An 18,620-nucleotide genomic window follows, 5' to 3' on the forward strand; every position below is an offset into this window, starting at 1 on the left:
TCGGGCTCTGGGCTGATGGCTCAGAGCCTGGAGCCTGCTTCCGATTCTGTGCCTCCTTCTCTCTCTGCCCCTCCCCACTTCATGCTCTGTCTCTCTCTGTCTCAAACATAAATAAACGTCAAAAAAAAAAAAAAAAGACTCACTTCAGAACTAAAGAAACAAAGATACTGAAGGTGAAGGAATGGAAAAAATACTTTAAGCAAATGAAATAATAATTCTAAAAGCACCAGGGATTATCAAAATCAAACAACATACACTTTAAAACAAGGACGGTAACAAAAAACAAAAACAGTCATTACACAATAACAAAGGGATGTGGATCAAACCCAACAAAAGGATATAACAATTGAAAAAATATATTCACCCAATGTAAAGAGGATCCAAACACATAAGGGAAATATTACCATATGAAAAGAGTAACTGACACTAATACTATGGTAGGAGACTACAACAACTCGCTTACATCAATGCATAGATCGCTAGAACATAAAATCAATATGGGAACAGTGGCTTTGAATGACACATTAGACCAGATGGACACAACAGCATCTATAGAACATTCTACCCACAAATTGCAGAATACACATTCTTTTCAAGCGCACATGGAACATTCTCCAGGACAGATCACATGCTGGACCACAAAGCAAGTCTCAACAATTTAAAGATGAATGAAATCATATCAAGTATCTCTTCCAACCAAAAAAGGATAAAACTAGAAATCAGTTACAAGAAAAAAACTAGAGGAAACACAAATATGTAAAATCTAAATGTAAGTCTAAATAACATATTACCAAACAACCAATGGGTCAGTGAAGAAATCAAAGACAAAATCAAGAAATATCTGGACAGAAATGAAAACACAACAGTCCTAAATCTTTGAGACACAGCAAAAGCAATACTAAGAGCAATTTATAGTAATAAAGACCTATCTCAAAAATCAAGAAGTAACTCAAATAAATGATCCAACATCTAAAGGAACTAGAAAAAGAAAAACAAACAAACCCAAAAGTTAGCACAAAAGAAGGAAATAATAGAGGTCAGAGCAGAAATAAATGAAATAAAGACTAAAAAGAAACAAAAAGAAAATATCAATGAGGCTAAGAGCTGGTCCTCTGAAAAAATAAGCAAAATCGATAAACCTTTAGCCAGACTAATCAAGAAAAAAACGTGAAAAGACTCCAACATATAAAATCAGAAATGAAGCTAAGTTAAAAATGACACATTAGTACAAAGGATTATATTACTATAAAAGTTACACTGGACAACCTAGAAAAAATGGACAATCTAGAAAAAAATGAATAAATTCCTAGAACATACAATCTTCTGAGACATAATCAGGAAGAAATAGAAAAACCTGGTAAAAAAATTACTAGAAATGAAACTGAACTGAAGTCAAAAAACTCCCAACAGAGGCACCTGGGTGGCTCAGTCAGTTAAGCATCCGACTCTTGATTCTGGTCAGGTCATGATTTCACAGTTCGTAGAATGAGGCCTTGCAATAGGGTCGGCACTGACACCATGGAATCTGCTTGGGATGCTCTCTCTTTCTGTCCCTCCCTGGTTCATGCAAGCTCTCTGTCGAAAATAAATTTAAAAAAAAACACAACAAACTCCCAACAAACACAAGTCCAGGACCAGGACCAGATGGCTTCACAGGTGAATTCTACCAAACATTTAAAGACTTAATACTTATCCTTCTCAAACTATTCCAAAGTACAGAAGAGGAAGGAATGCTTCCTAATTTACTCTCTGAAGCCAGCATTAGTCTGATAGAAAAACCAGACAAAGACACACACAAAAAGAAATCCTCAGCAAAATACTAGCAAACTTAATCCAACAATATATTCAAAAAATCATTCACCACAATCAAGTGGGATTTCTTCCAGGGATGGAAGGATGGTTCAATATACACAAATCAATCAATGTCATAGTCAATGGTGAAAATCTGAAAGCTGTTGCCCTGAGATCAGGAACAAGACAAGAATGTCCACTCTCATCAATTTATTCAACATAGTACTGGCATTCTTAACCATAGCAATCAGACAAGTAAAAGAAATAAAAGGCATTTGAATTGGTAAGGTAGAAATAAAACTGTCAGTACTTGCAAATGATATAATACTACATATAGAAAAAGCTAAAAACCCCAGCAAAAAACTATTAGGTCTAATAAATGAATTCAGTAAAGTTGCAGGATACAAAATCAATCATATAAATCTGTTGCGTTAATAACAAAACAGAAAACGGGGCGCCTGGGTGGCTCAATCGGTTGAGCATCCAACTTCGGCTCAGGTCATGATCTCACAGCTTATAAGTCCGAGCCCCACGTCGGGCTCTGTGCTGACAGCTCAGAGCCTGGAGCCTGCTTCAGATTCTGTGTCTCCCTTGCTCTCTCTTTTCCCCTCCCCCTCTCATGCTCTCTCTCTCAAAAATAAATATTAAAAAAAATTAAAATAAAATGTCCATACTATGCAATGCAATGTACAGATCTGCAATCCCTATCAAAATACCAATACTGTTTTTCACAAAACTAAAACAAAAAATCCTAAAATTTGTATGGAACCATGAAAGATCTCAAATAGCCAAAGCAATGTTGTGAAAGAACAATGCTGGAGGTATCACAAGCCTAAATTTCCAGAAATACTACAAAGACAGAGTAATCAAAACAGTATGATACTGTTGCAAAAATACATACGTAGGTCAATGGAACAGAACTGTGAGTCCAGAGACAAACCTATATGTGTATGTGCGTGTCTGTGTGTACGTGTACACACACACACACACACACACACACACACACACTACCACTTCATCTATGACAATGGAGGCAAGAATATACAATGGAGAAGACATCTGCTTCAATAAATGCTGCTGGGAAAACTGGACAGCTACACACAAAAGAAAGAAACTGGACCACTACAGACAAAAATAATCTCAAAATAGATTAAAGACCCAAATGTAAAACTTGAAACCATAAAACTCTGAAAAGAAAATATAGGCAGTAATATCTTGGATATCGACTTTAGCAATACTTTTCTGGATCAATCTCCTTATGCAAAGGAAATAAAAGCAAAAATAAACAGAAATACATCAAACTGAAAAGCGTTTGCACAATGAAGGAAACCAACAACAAGATAAAAAGGCAGCCAAATAAAAGGGAGAAAATATTTGCAAATGACATGTCTGATAAGGGGTTAATATCCAAAATATATAAAGCATTCTTAAAAACATTAAAAAATCCTAAATAATCCAAGCAAAAAGTGGGCAGAATGGTGGGAAAGTAAAGCGTTGCCGCCACTGTTTTTCATACTATGCAAAGCAATCTACAAGTTCCTCAAATAATTAAACATAGAAATACTATACAACCCAGTAATTCTACTACTGGGTATCCCTCCAAAGAAAATAAACATACTACTTCAAGAAGATATGTGCACTCCCGTATTTATTTACAATTGCCAGGATATGGAAGCAACAATAGTGTCCACTGATAAATGAATGGATACAGATGTAGTATACATACACAATGGAATATTACTCAGCCACAAAAAAGAATCAGAGCTTACATATTTGTGATAACATGGTTGAACCTAGAGAGTATTATACTAAGTGAAATCAGACAGGGAAAGACAAATACCATATAATTTCATTTATATTTCACTTACATGTAGAATCTAAAAAACGAGCAAACAATAGAAAAAAAAAAGACTCCTAACAACAACAAAAAAGAGAGAAACAGACCCATAAACATGGAAAACAAACTGGTGGTTGCACGGGGGCTATAGGTTGCTAAACTGTCTAAAGGAAAAATAGTAGAACTGTACTATGGGTATATAGCATAAGTTAAAGTAAAAAATAAAATATGTTAAAGTAAAGTAAAAAATAACACAAAGGACAGGAAGGAAGAACTGGGAAATATACTGTTGTCTGGTCATTATACTATATCCATCATGTGGTTTAATATTTGGTTTAAATTAATAAATCTGATTAAAAATGTGTGTTATAAGTCCTTGGCTATTTAAAAAAAATTTTTTTTAATGTTTATTTATTTTTGAGAGCGAAAGTGAGAGAGAGTGAGGGGCGGGGAGGGGTAGAGAGAGAAGGAGACAGAATCTGAAGCAGACTCCAGGCTCTGAGCTGTCAGCACAGAGCCCGATGCGGGGCTCAAACTCAAGGTGAGATCATGACCTGAGCCAAAGTCAGACACTCAACCAAATGGGTCACCCAGGCACCCAAGTCCTTGGCTATTTTAAAACTTAAAAAAAGAGATATAAATAATAAGTTAATAGCAAGGATAAAATGGAATAATAGAAAACACTCAACTAAAATCCAAGAAAAGAAAAAGACAAAGATAAAGAACAAATAGAAAAATAGCTAGCAAAATGGAAGATTTTTTTTTTCAACGTTTTTTTTTTTTTTGGGACAGAGAGAGACAGAGCATGAACGGGGGAGGGGCAGAGAGAGAGGGAGACACAGAATCGGAAACAGGCTCCAGGCTCCGAGCCATCAGCCCAGAGCCTGACGCAGGGCTCGAACTCACGGACCGTGAGATCGTGACCTGGCTGAAGTCGGACGCTTAACCGACTGCGCCACCCAGGCGCCCCAAAATGGAAGATTTTAACCTACCATGTCAATAATCAATTTTTAAATGTGGACATTCTGATCATACCAGATAAAGAGATTGTCAGATTGGATTTTAAAAAAAGTAGGACAAATTACATACTGTCTAGAAGAAACTCAACTTTACCTATAAAAATACATACATTAAAGATAAATGGATGGGGCGCCTGGGTGGCTCAGTCGGTTGGGCGTCTGACTTCGGCTCAGGTCATGTTCTCACGGTTCGTGGTTTGAGCCCCACAATGGGCTCTGCATTGACAGCTCAGAGCTGGGAGCCTCCTTCCAATTCTGTGTCTCCCTCTCTCTGGCCCTACCCCACTCACGCTCTGTCTCATTCTCTCTCTCAAAAATAAATAAACATTAAAAAAATTTTAAAAAAAAGATAAATGGAGAAATACAACATAAACAATAATCCAAAGAAAGCTGGAGTAGCTATGTTAATATCAGACAAAATAGACTATATGAGATACTATCAAAGATAAGTAGGCACATTACTTTAATGATAAAGGGTCAATTTTCCCAGACAAAATCAAATATATATCACCTATCAAAGGATCTTCAAAATATGAGGTAAACACTAATAAGACTGAAAGGAGAAACAGAGTAATATAGTCGGAGACTTCAATATTTCTCTCAGTAATTAACAGAAGTAAAGAGGTAATTGGAAAGACTACAGAAGACCTAAACAACACCATCACTTAACTAAACCTAAGTGACATTTACCAAACATGCCACCCCACAACTGTAGAATATACTTTAAGTGCAAATGGGATAGTCATCAAAATAGACTGTATTCTGGGCCATAAAACAAATCTCGATGAAATTACAAGAAGGAAATCATACATATTATGTTTGTTGGCCAAACTAGAAATCTGTAACAGAAAAATCTCTGGATATCTCCAATTACTTGGGAATTAAATAACACAATTCTTGAACAGAAGTTCAAAAGGTTGAACAGAAGTTTCAAAAGAAATAGAAAATATTTTACGTAGAATCAAGGTGAAAACACAACTTACAAAAACTTGTGAGATGCAACTAAAGTAGTGCTTAGATGGAAATTTAAAATATTAAATGCTTTATTGGAAAAGAAGAAATGTTGCCAAGCAATAAGATCACATTCACTGGTGAATTTTCACCAGAACAAATTCAGGCAGGTGGTGGGAAAGAACCAAAATTGCACGCAATGGGTTAAAATGGAAACATGAGGTGCAGAAATATTTTCCAGGGAATACAATTTGAACTTCCTGCTGAAAACCTGCACATGAAATTCTAAACAAAAACCAAAACCATTTTCATGAAGAGTTAGAGTAAATTATTTCTATTGCCCTTCATCACTTCTCAAGATACTAGAAGGTTTTATCCCAGATTTGAGTGGACCATGAACAGCTCATTGTTTACATCGGAGTAGTATGATCTCTTGATAATCTAAACCAGTTATGCTTTGGCAATATGTCCTCTCTTTCTACCATGTTCTCAGACTTCAGTTTCAGGACAGTCTTTATGTCCCATTAAGAATCATTATGGTTTATTCTTATTTTCATTGCACTTCCTGTAATAATGTTTGCTACTTCCTATAGTAATGGTTGCTACTGCTATCCAAGACAAATGTAGAGCTCAGCATAGAAACTTCAAGCACTTGAAGGTTACTGCCACACTGTGCCCTTAGCTCTGTTACTAATCTGCTACTCCATATTTCCTCCTAAGTTGACATGTACCTATTTCTACATTTACATCTTAATGGCTATACCTTATTCAGAAGATCTAATGTAAACAAAGTAGGAAATAATAATAAAAAACAACTCACCTGGGATTTGTCCATTTTCTGCCGTTCTTACAAAAGCATAGAGTCCTGTGCAGATACAACTGAGAAATAACAAAACAGAGATGAGTCATAAATGACTCCCCTACATCTTGCCTTCCCTACAGTTCCTGGATTTACCTGCCTACAAATACTCTGTACACCAGTGGGTAAAATGCCTTCCAATGGGACACTGTCCTATTGGCTCCTGAAAAGAGACGGCCACATAGAGGTAGTGCCAACAGAGGAAAATATCTAATAACAGGCTCTCAAAAAAATAAATTTTTTTTTAAAAAAAGCTCTGACTTTTTTGCCAATTTTGGAGGCATAAATACTCCTGCCATGGCCAATTTCAAACTACCCACATGATGTCACTGCATAGAGTTGGGAAGAAATATAGTATTTTTGGGGCGCCTGGGTGGCTCAGTCGATTAAGCGGCCGACTTCGGCTCAGGTCATGATCTCACGGTCTGTGAGTTTGAGCCCCGCGTCAGGCTCTGTGCTGACAGCTCAGAGCCTGAAGCCTGTTTCAGATTCTGTGTCTCCCTCTCTCTAACCCTCCCCCATTCATGCTCTGTCTCTCTCTGTCTCAAAAATAAATAAACGTTAAAAAAAAAAAAAAAAGAAAAATATAGTATTTTTACCATACTGATAGATAAATAGCCTAGAGAACTGAGATATGAGTAAAAGGAAGGAAATTAATTAGGAAGTGAGAGTTTTGAAACTGATCACAGCCATGAGGCTCTTAAGCAGATAAGACTACTAAATGTAGTATAGTATCCTAGAAAGGAACACAAAACAAAGAACATTACAGAAAAACTGAGAAAATATGAGAAAATACAGACTTTACTGGCTTATTAATTGGGACAAATGTACCACACTTACATAAGATGTTAAAAATAGGGAAAATTAACATGGGGTATATAGAAATTGCTGCTGGGTGAACTGGGGAGATCCTGGGCCATGGAGCCTTGACCCCAGAGCCCTCCCAAAGATGTTGCCGAAGGTTCTTGGTGTCATCACAAGAAAGAACTCAAGGACAGACACAACACAGTGGGAAAGTTTATTAAAGTGAAAAGTGCGTGCGAGAGAGAGTGAGAGAGAGAGAGAGAGAGAGAGAGAGAGAGTGTGTGTGTGTGTGTGTGTGTGTGTGTGTGTGTGTGAGCTGTGGCGGACGAGGCTTCCCTATCTAAATATTCATCCTATTCCTAAACAGAGGAACCCATTTACCCTTGCTTGGGGAATCAGGTTTTGGAAGTCACTCCCCATGGCCCTCTTTGTGCAACAACTCCACCTGATGTAGTTTCTATCTGGGACACACCAAGGAGCAAACTCTTGTTACTTGGGTTACAAATCTGGCAATGCAGATGGGACTGTTGTCCTTCTGAGGTCCTGCCGTCTGCTTACCTGGTTCCCCACCGATGGAGCAGTTGGCAGCGGTTCATCCGGGCTCACGCATCCACCCTGGGGACTGGGAGAGGAATTCTTGGAGGGGACTCTCCCTTTGTGCGGTCTGTGCCTCTGGACTGATGCTGCTGACCCCTTGAAGAACTGTGGCTGCCCTGAGCCTCTTGCTCTGAAATCTCTCCACAGAGGTAGGTAGGTGGTATGGATCCTATGCTGTGACTAGAAGAGTATCTTCTTTGAGTTGTCTCACAAAGCCTGGCAGGCCGGCAGTCAGTTAAGAACAGGGCCTCTCCAGTAAACACTCTGGGGGACTGAACACTCAATTAGAGTTGGGTGCAGACATCCCTGAGTGGCACAGGACAAGACCTGGCCACTCAGAGGCTGAGTGCCTCAGCCTGGCAAACGAGAAAGTGGCCCATCTGAGACTAGTCTAGAATCAGTCATGGTAAAGGATATCTCCATCTTACCCGTTTGACCTGTTTGATCTGTCTGTTGGGGACACCTGTACTGCTCTGTTTTTCCTCTTAAAAAGGGAAGTGTGCCTTGAGTTACTGAATCTAAACCAGGTTCTCCCTGAGTCACTCTGCCAATAAATCCTTTGGGACCACCTGGACACTGAGGGGATGGAAGAGGCAGCCTGTGCCCCAGCTGCTACTCTGTAAGGCACAACTACCCACACGCACTTAGACGCCTTAGCATTAACTTTCTCTCCTTGTGAGCCTGGTTTTAAGTCAACCAAGTCTCATACATATTGTGGGTGAGGTTGCATGGCATTTGTGTCACCACTAACCATTATAAATTACTTTGTGGAGGGTAAGAGGAAACCCTAAGAAAGAATCCCAGAATATGGGAGGGATGAATTCTATTCTGAAGGAGAGGCCGTTGGGCTATAACCTCCAGAAATGGAAAGCATTTATTCAAATACCCTCCCTTAACCTGAAAACATAGGACTTTCTTCTGAGCTTATTCTGTAAAAGAGAGAAAATAGGAAGAGATTTCATATGGTCAGTGTTTTATGGCATTGTATCAAAATGTGGGGTTGCAAAGGAATTCTAAGATTTGGAAAATGGCGGTTGAACCTAAAACCCTAAAAATGCTTCCTATATTCTCTGATGGAGAAGACCTGCTCCAGAAAACCTAAAGTCAGGGAATCTTTGCCCAGATTGCCATCTCCTCCAAGTCGTTAGATCGTAATCAGCCTCTGCCTTATTCCTCTGGTACTCAGGCCTTGGCTCCCCCAGTTTTATAAGCACCAGCCCTTAAACCTTGACTAACCTCCTCAAACCTTCCCCTATGTCTCCTGTATCCCTTTATCCTCCTTTGCCAGATAGCACTACCAGATTAGGGATCAATTTTAAGCCAGGGATGGGATGTTTCCATTGAGACAGACAGAGACCGATGGAGTCTGAAAGAGACAGGAGTCTCTATAATGTCCACATCCCATTTTTTACCTCAGACCTGTATAACTGGAAGGCACACACTAAAGGGCTATGGGCTGACCTGATTAATTTACAAATTTAATGCAGGATGTCTTTTCTACCAACAATCCAATGTAGGCAGATATTCAAACTTTGCTAACCACTGTCTTAACAAGAGAAATTTGCTTTGTTAGCAAAAGCCAGACAAGAAGCTGATAATCAGCCAGGATCAAATCCTCGAAGACCGAACGAGGCAGCAGTGGTAAGAGCTGACCCTGAGTGGGATCCCCACTCCCATGATGGGAGACAAAGTTTAGGGCATATCAGGGCTTTTCTTAAAAGCTATGGAGGAGTGCTGGTGCATAGGGGCACAGGTACCCCAATGTTGATAGCAGCACTTTCAACAATAGCCAAATTATGGAAAGACCGTAAATGTCCATCAACTAATGAATGGTTAAAGAAGATGTGGTTTATATATACAATGGAATACTACTTGGCAGTGAGGAAGAATAAAATCATGCCATATGCAGCAACGTGGATGGAACTGGAGGATATTATGCTAAGTGAAATAAGTCAGTCAGAGAAAGACAGATATCCTATGTTTTCACTTATATGTGGATCTTGAGACACTTAACAGAAGACCATGGGAGAAAGGAAGGGACAAAAAAAAGAAAGAAAGAAAAAAGAAAAAGTTACAAGCAGAGAGGGAGGGAGGCAGGCAAACCATAAGAGACTCTTAAATACTGAGAACAAACAGGGTTGATGGGGGCTGGGGGAGAAAGGAAAGTGGGTGATGGGCATTGAGGAGGGCACTTGTTGGGATGAGCACTGGGTGTTGTATGTAAGCCAATTTGACAATAAATTATATTTATAAAAAGCTATGAAGGAGATAAGCATATCTCGTATAAATTGGTCCCTTAAATTTAAGGGAGATTCAACACGGGACAGATGAGAATCCATTAGCCTTTACGGAAAGGCTGCAAAATTGCTCAAGATGAAATACAAACTGGGACCCCGAGACTCAGCATAGTTTATATGGTCCTTAATAACCTAGTTCATACCTCAACCTGCTCCAGACATTCAAAGGAAACTCCAGAATTTGGCAGTGAGTCTCAAAACTAACCCCTCAGCTTCTAGAACTAGCTTTCAAGGTGTTCAGTAGAAAGAATGTGATGGAAGACGTTAAGACCAGAAAATGAGAAAGCAAGGTCTCCTTTGATGGTAGCTCTCCAGCCTACAGAATAGAAGGAAAGACACCCCGAGGGTGAGTGCTCCCAGCCCCCTCCGCGGACCAAGAGACCAGAAACAAAGTTGGGGTCCAATCAATGTGCACACTGTAAGCAGGAAGGGTACTGGAAACAGGATTGCTCAGACTGCTCTTGGAAAGAAAGGAAGAAGCACAAAGCTGAATCAGTTCACTTGTCCCTCACTGAAGGTATGAGAGGGCCATGGGGCTCCCCAGCTGGTCTTGGACCATTAGATCCTCATCTCCTACAAGGAGTCCCAGGTGACCTTACCAATAGGAGGAGAGCTAGTTGAATTTTTACCTGATTCCAGAGCTACTTTCTCTGTACTGAACACCCAGAAGGGTAGCCTTTCTAACAAAAACTGTAATATAAAAGGAGTCTCGGGAAAAGGAGATACCAAAGTTTTTAGAGGCTTTGACTTGTGAAATAAGATAAAACATGTTAAAACGCTGTTTTCCATCTGTGCCAGAATGTCCCATTCTTCTTTTAGGATGAGATATTTTAGCCAAAACAGGGGTCACTCTAAGTTCAGGACAGGGCAAATTACAAATTCAACTCCCTAGATACCAAGGAACCGAATTCATGGCATTATTACAACATATGCCAGTATTTAAAAGAGAGGAAATCCCCACCACCCCCCCAAAAAAAACCTTAAGCCAAGTCAACTGGAAAAGTCTGGGTGTAAGGGCAGGTGGGGGCATGCCATTAACGCCCCATCTGTAAAAGTAAAATTGAGACAGCTAGATTGCTGGCCCCAGGTAAGGCAATACCCTTTAAAACCAGATGCTATACAAGGGATCTTCTTAACACAGGGGTTGATTAGGCCATGTAGATCCCTAGGTAACACCCCAATTTTACCTATTAAAAAGCCAGAAGTAGGGAATACAGATTTATTCAAGACCTCAGAGTTGTCAATGAAGCTGTTTGAGACATACATCCTATAGTACCCAATCCCTATACTCTACTGACCAACTTACTGAGTAACGGCAAATATTACACTGTGTCAGGTCTAAAGGGTGCCTTTTTCTGCATCCCACTAGATCCTAAATTCCAAGGACTATTTGCTTTTGAGTGGGAAGATCCTGGCTCCCATCAAACACAACAGTACTGCTGAACTGTTCCCCCACCATCTTTGGGAAAATTCTGGGACGAGATTTAAGAGAGTTAAATTTAGAAAAACAGCACTGTATTATAATATGTAGATGATATTTCGATAACTAGTCCCACCCAGAAAGTTTCTGACAAAAACAGTTGATCCATGTTAAATTTCCTGGCAGACATGGTATATGGTCTCAAAGGAAAAGGCCCAAATTTCTAAGGAACCTGTAAAGTACTTGGGGTTTATTTCAAGACGACAGCGAAGCCTCCTCCAAGAGAGAAAAACGGTAGTATGTCAGCTAGCCCCACCAAAAACCCGCAAACAACTGCATAAGTCTTTGGGAATGGCTGGCTTTTGCCGTGTTTGGAGTCCTGCTTTGGGGATGACTGCAAAACCTCTTAGTAATAAGCTTTGGGGATCTGAAACAGATTCATCTGCATGCGATAAGTCCTGGGGCCAAGACTTCAATAAACTTAAAGCCCTGCTTAGGAAGGCTCCAGCCTTCACACTGCCAGATCTTAAGCCGTTTGATTTGCATGTTAATGAGAGGCAACCAATAACTGTAGGGATATTAAAACAAATGCTGGGCCTGTAAAAAGAGCAGTGGCATATTTTTCTAAGCAATTGGACATGATGGCCAAGGGTTGGCCCCCTTGCCTAAGAGCTGTAGCAGTGTATCTTGATAAAAAGAGAAAAACTACGTGCCAACCTATGGCTGTTTGGACCCCACACCAGGTTTCCACTTTACTGGAAAGCAAGGGATATATCAGTGGCTGTCCCAAAACAGAATGCTATGGTATCAGGCCATGCTGAGAGATGCCCCCCGGACACAACTGAGGCCATGTCACACCTTAAATCCAGCCACCCTACTCCCTGATGATGATTATCCATGATTGTCCATAAGTGTTTGATCAAGTTTACTCTAGCCACAAAGATCTCAAGAGTGAACCTGTCTATCCAGTGCAGAAGAAATCAGTTTTACACAAAATGGACTAGGAAGGCAGGATATGCAGTAGTACCCTTAAACCCTCCTAGAGAAGCTAAAGGCCTGGGCCCAGGCACCTCAGCCCAAACAGCAGCAGCAGTAACCGCACTAACCAGAGCATTCCAGTTGGGTAAAGACAAGGTGTTAACCATTTACACTGATTCTAAATATGCCTTTTCTATACTGCATCTCCATGGAGCCACATGCAGGGAAAGAGGACTACAGCAACCATAGAGAAATTCAATATGGCAAGGAAATGCACAGGCGGCTCGAAGCTGTACAGAAGCCTAAAGAAGCGGCAGTGGTTCATTGTAGAACCCATCCAGAGGGAAATTCAGAGATAACAAAGGGAAATAATTTGGCTGATGCAGCCGCAAAAAGAGTTGCCAAGTAGGGAGATTTTGCAGCTAGCTCTAATTCTGTCTCTATCACTAAATAAGTTTTCTCCACCTACCCCCAGGAGATAGAGGAGGCTTAAAATTGGGCTACCAATGGTCTCTTAATCAGAGGGTGGATGATAAATAACAATGGAAGAATCTGGGTACCCAAGCTGACTGCCTGGGGCCTCCCTAAGAGTGCACACGACTCAACCCATTATGGTAAAGGAGCTTTATACTTGTGGTTAATAAAGATCATGAGCATCCTGAAGGTGAAAGAAATTATTGAGAAAATAACAAACCAATGTGCCTATTGCTGGACAAAATGTACAAATCAGACCTTAGGTACTCCCTCTGGTTAGAGCAACTCAAATCTGGGGGACAATGCCAGGGGAGGCGTGGCAAGCAGACTTCACTGTAATGCCAATGGCCCCTGGAGGGATTAAATGCCTTCTGGAGTTTATAGATACATTTACTGGATGGACTGACGCCTTTTCCTGTAGGAAAGAAAAAGCTAATGAAATAAGAAAGGCCGTAATAAGAGATAATTCCTCGATTTGGATTGCCACGGTCAATCCGAAGTAATAACGGGTCAACGTTTACATCAATAATTATTTCTGAGATAGCCAAGACCTTAAATATCAAGTGGAGGTGACAATCTGCTTGGAGACTTGAGTCTTCTAGGAAGACAGAATGTGCTGACAGAACCCCAAAAAACACCCTGGCAAAGTTATGCCAGGAAACACAGGAAAACTGGCTAAAGATACTACCAATAGCTCTCACCAGAATGAGAGCTGCCCCAAAGGGCAAACTAAAGCTCAGTCCATTTGAAATGACTTACAAGAGGCCCTTCCCAAAAGGTTCTGATTTTTTTTTACCTCCAGACCCAGAGGTTTCTGTAGACACTAAGCATATACTTAATTCCCGACAGGTGATGGACATGCTCAACAAATACGGGAATTTCGGCCTCCCTCTAGCCAAGGAGATCAAGCTTTACCCTGGGGACTGGGTGTACCTCAAACTTGGAAAAGTGGGTCACCTCAGAATCACCTATACCCTATATGGACAGGGCCCCACCCAGTACTCAGAACCACACACCCCTCCTTAAAATTAGAGGGAGTTGTACCTTAGATCCACCATGGTAAAGAAGGCGTCTGCACCAGAGACCCAGAAGGAGATGCCACCAGTGCCAGATGACAACAGATACTCCAGTGAACCACTCACGGGCCTGAAACTTCTGTTCCAGAGACACAAGATAAGTGCAGCCTCAAAGAATAAGAGTTCTCCAGGCATCTGGGTGGCTGAGTCGGTCAAACGACCAACTTCGGCTCAGGTTGTGCTCTCATAGTTTGAGAGTTTGAGAGTTTTGAGCTTGGGTGAACTCCAGCCCACTTCAGGCTCCACGCTGACAGTGCAGAGCCCACATGGGATTCTCTCTCCCTCCCTCTTTCCTTCTCTCTACCCCTTGCTCACTCGCTCTCTAAAAGAAATAAACTTAAAAAAGAAAAGAAAAAGGCTTCCCAACTCTAAATAATTTTTTTTTTGTCAGCCTGTATTGTTTGCTGTCAGGTCCCATAATAGACCATCATTATCTCCGTGATTATTAATGATCTAGCCCAATCTACTTTGTTCTGATTTTTATAATGAATACCTTCTTAATATTAGTTCTTGTCACCAATATGCTAGAGATGTCAAAAGCCATAAACACAGAGAAGCATCCCTGGGAGCGAAATTCTCTAGTAAATATAAGAAGGATCATAGCAAACGGAAACAAACTAAAGAACCGTATGGCCTGTGTTCCACCCGATAAAAAATGACCATAACATTAACTTCATTATGAGCTCCCCTAAATCCTTTGAAAACCCCCCTTCCATAGCTATACAACTAAGCCATTCCCACAGGGTAATTCAAAGTGTCCACCTTACTCCAGTTATTAATGATGCAGAGAGGATAACATGATACTTAAATTCCACCTCAAAGCAAAAGCCATGCTACAAGTATACTCCTGAGATAGGGAATGATAGCCAAGACCCAACAACTACAGTTCCTTTTACCTTTGACGTTAATGATGATTGCTCTCCAAACAAAACTCATTAGTGTGCAGAAAAGAAATATCACAGTACTGCTGGGACATGGAAAAATCAAATGGAGAGCATGAACAGGATTGGCCAGACCTAGGGGATTTGGGAACTGCTTTATTTGTCACCCAAGGCATTGAGGATGAGGGCCTGAGATCCAGTAAATCACGAAGTAATACAGGGAATGGACCCTAGTCTCCTGGAGCCCAAAACTGCTTAACTGGCTTTACCTCAGTACAGCCTGCAAAGCCTGTGCACACCCAGGACACCCAGGGTATGTACACCTTAATTTGTTGATCACCTTTTCTTGTGGCCACTAATAATCCGACTGCTCTTACTGCTGTTTGGACCTTGCACAGTTAACTGGCTGGTACAATTCAAATGCAAATTCAGGAAGGCCAAAAATTACAGATGGTCATAACACAAATATATGAGTAGTTGGAGGTTAAACCTGGTGATCCACAGACATATCTAAAATGAGCTAAGGGAAAATTCTACTCCACTAACAATCCTAATGACCAAGCCCATGTCCACCAGGAAACAACTACAGAAGATGGGCCTTTGCCCTGTGCCCCTCAAGAATGAAGAGGGGGGGGGGGGGAAACTAGAGGAGGGATTTGTCACCTGCTAGACCCTAACACCTAACCTTTACTGTTTACCAGCTTGTACTCACGAATCTCTGTCCCACATTTTTCCTTAAGCTCTTTCCGGCTTCTCTAAACGCAGGCAAATGGAAATTGGAATCACCTGTCAAGGGATAGCGAATGCCCCAATACCAACTGCCCCAACACCGCCAGGACCACTTTGAGCTTAACCCTGAGCAGGCGGGATCATGGAGTGACCTCTAGAAGGTGGGGCAACCACCATATTATAATACTAACATCTTGGTTCAAATAGGAGTACCATTTACATAACACAGAATGTGTGTGAGTATAGGTAGGTTGCCTTAAGGCGACTGCAGGACCTTACTCCATCTACAATACAATGACAAAGATCCCCTTTCTAAATATTCATCCTAACCCTAAATAAAAGGAACCCGTTCAACCTTACTCAGGGAGTCAAGGCTTTGAAAGTTATACCTCATGAGCTCCTTATCTGCTGCAAATTTTCCTTTGTACAACTCGACCTGGTGTAGTTTGCATCTGTCACTCGCCAAGGAGTGAACTCAGGTTAGTTCGGTTACAGTGGCACCTTACGCAACAGGAAAACAAAGAATTCCTATGCTATGCCCTGCAGTTCCAGGATCTACCCCTTTCTGGGACTGAAACTCTGGGGAGGGATCAAATGTCCCAAGGGTCTCTTCAGGATGCGATTTGTTTCTGGAGACCCAGGTCTTTAACTTCACAAGAACCCACAGGTTCTTTAGAAATTAGGATATAAGATTAGAAGGCAAATTCATATTTGGAACCTTCACCCAGGACCCCAAATCTGCACCTCTTGGAACTTCTGGTCCCCCTAGATACTGGGGCCACTGAGGACAAAAACAAAGGTGATGACGTTCACGGCACTTGTTACAGAGCTGTAAGCCAAGTTCAAAAGTCACGGGGCTCTCCACGCAAGCAGAGCGCAGCCTCACGCATGCGCACGCCCCCCACCCCCGTCCCGCGGACGCTCCGGCAGAACCACCCTCTTAGAGCTGGGGGGCCATTCGAACCCAAGCCAATGGTCCGGACCTGGACGCCCCTGCCCGCTGTCTGGGGTCCCGCTCCTCCCCACCGCGGGTCAACGCCGCTTCCCACCCGGCCCACGCTCTAACCTCTGCTGTTAAGAAGGTGGGCAACCAGGACCTTGAGAGTTATTGGGAAATCTGGAAACGGAACATAGGGCTTCGCTAAACCTGTAGGCGCAGGAGGGGCACCAGGAAGATGGCGGAGCTGCGCGTGCGCAGCACTCTCCACGGCTAGGGCGCAAGTACTGCTGGGTAAGCAAATAAAATTCAAGACTACGTCTACCATAATCCTTCGCGTGCACTCCTGTAAATAAAAATGTAAATAAACCTATCCCATTCAAAGGGTATGGAGATTGTTACTCTGGCAGGTCTGTGGTTCTGGCCCTACATAGAAGAACTACTAAATGTAATTTGTGGTCCTTTACTGCGTCCTGGTTTTGGAAAAAAAAAATCTTTAAAAGACATTTGCGGACAATTATGGGAATTTGAGTATAGATGCGCTATTAAAGAATGTACTTAGTTTTAGAGATACATACTGAAGTATTAAGGAGTGAAATATACCTAACTTACTTTAAAATATTTCAGCAAACATAAGATAAAGCAAATACGGCAACAGGTGAAATTTGTCCAATATAGACAATGGTATGTGAGTGCTCCCTTTTTTCTGTGATTGAAAATAGAAACTTCAATAAAAGATTGCAAAACTAAAAAGAACTGGGAGTATCATTAGACACAAAACTAATAGGAAAGCATGTATCAGTTATCAGTTCTTGTGAATAGGGAATTTAATTAAAATGTTAAAAAATGGAATCCAGCAATACAGTAAAAAAATAACATCTCTACCAAGCAGAGTTTGTCTCGAAATTGAAGAAAAGGAAAATAACTTTTCTAAATTAAGGACGCAATATATTTTTTTAAATAAGCCAGAAAATATATGCATACTTTAATAAAAAAGATTTTAGATAAGCAATAATTCACTCGAGTAATTCCACTTATTGGGTTATATGCTAATATAATTCAAAGATTTATATAAAGAATGTCCTTCACAGTTTAGTGGAGTCGATACAAATATTCAGTAGATTTTATGGTAAATATGCTAATCCATGAAGTACAATGACAAAGAGCAGCCTTTAAATGTAATAAAGTGGGGGCACCTGGGTGGCTCAGTTGGTTAAGCATCTGACACTTGATTTCGGTTCAGGTCATGATCTTACGGTTTTGTGGGTTCAAGCCCCATGTCGGGCTCTGTGCATGGAACCATGAGTACCCTGCTTAAGATTCTCTGTCTCCCTCTCTCTCCCTCTGCCCCTCCCCTGCTCACACTCTGTCTCTCTCAAAATAATACATAAACTTAAAAAAAAATAAATGTGATAAAGTAGAAGTATACTAAATCATACAAGGGATATTCAAAATATATTCTGAAATAAAAAATAACAAACACGCCAGTAACATGGAGCAATCTATGAAACGTATGTATGTATTCATGGAGATATGACAGTGTCTGTCACAAGGTAAAGGACTCAAATAGACATCATTCCAGTCAGGCTATGTAAGTGTATTTATTGTGTCAGTGAGTCTGGGTGTATGCATTTTTGTTAAAGAGGTTATTTCTGTATGACTTGTATATTAGTGTGTGTCCATAGCTTGTGGGAGTGACCACCACAGACTCTCTTGAGAATAAGGCAGGTACTTTAATATATAAAACAGTTACAAAAAAAGAAATATATATATATATATATATATATATAGTCATAAAATATAACAGTAAATAAAAATGATACATTTATTGTGTAAAAATACTTGTATATCTATGGGTGAATTATCCTTCATCGGTAAATAGTAACTACATCCATGGTTCTGCAGGCCAAAATCTGAAATCACTCGTTTAGGCAGAATTAAGATGACCCTTTATTTTTAATTATTTTTCC

General features: G+C 40.7%; 1 protein-coding gene across 19 annotated transcripts in view; it reads right to left on the reverse strand.

Moving 5' to 3' along the window:
• The window catches only part of LOC131493677 (zinc finger protein 25-like), a 35,648-nt gene extending 18,719 nt beyond the window's left edge, over positions 1-16,929 (reverse strand). For 2 of the 19 annotated variants that reach the window (XM_058698319.1, XM_058698322.1), the window contains exons 1-4: positions 15,697-16,928; positions 14,072-14,182; positions 7,820-8,787; positions 6,419-6,477 (exon numbers count right to left, since the gene is read on the reverse strand). In XM_058698319.1, coding sequence (XP_058554302.1) covers positions 6,419-6,433 — 15 coding nt within the window. In that variant the 5' untranslated portion in view covers positions 6,434-6,477; positions 7,820-8,787; positions 14,072-14,182; positions 15,697-16,928. Of the gene's footprint in view, positions 1-6,418; positions 6,478-7,819; positions 8,788-14,071; positions 14,183-15,696 lie in introns of all 19 variants that reach the window. The other 17 variants (XM_058698307.1, XM_058698305.1, XM_058698320.1 and 14 more) reach the window with 17 other exon arrangements.
• Positions 16,930-18,620: the final 1,691 nt, after the last annotated feature.

Source organism: Neofelis nebulosa, chromosome 13 (genome assembly GCF_028018385.1).
Source record: "Neofelis nebulosa isolate mNeoNeb1 chromosome 13, mNeoNeb1.pri, whole genome shotgun sequence".
In the NCBI taxonomy this organism is placed as follows: Eukaryota; Metazoa; Chordata; class Mammalia; order Carnivora; family Felidae; genus Neofelis; species Neofelis nebulosa.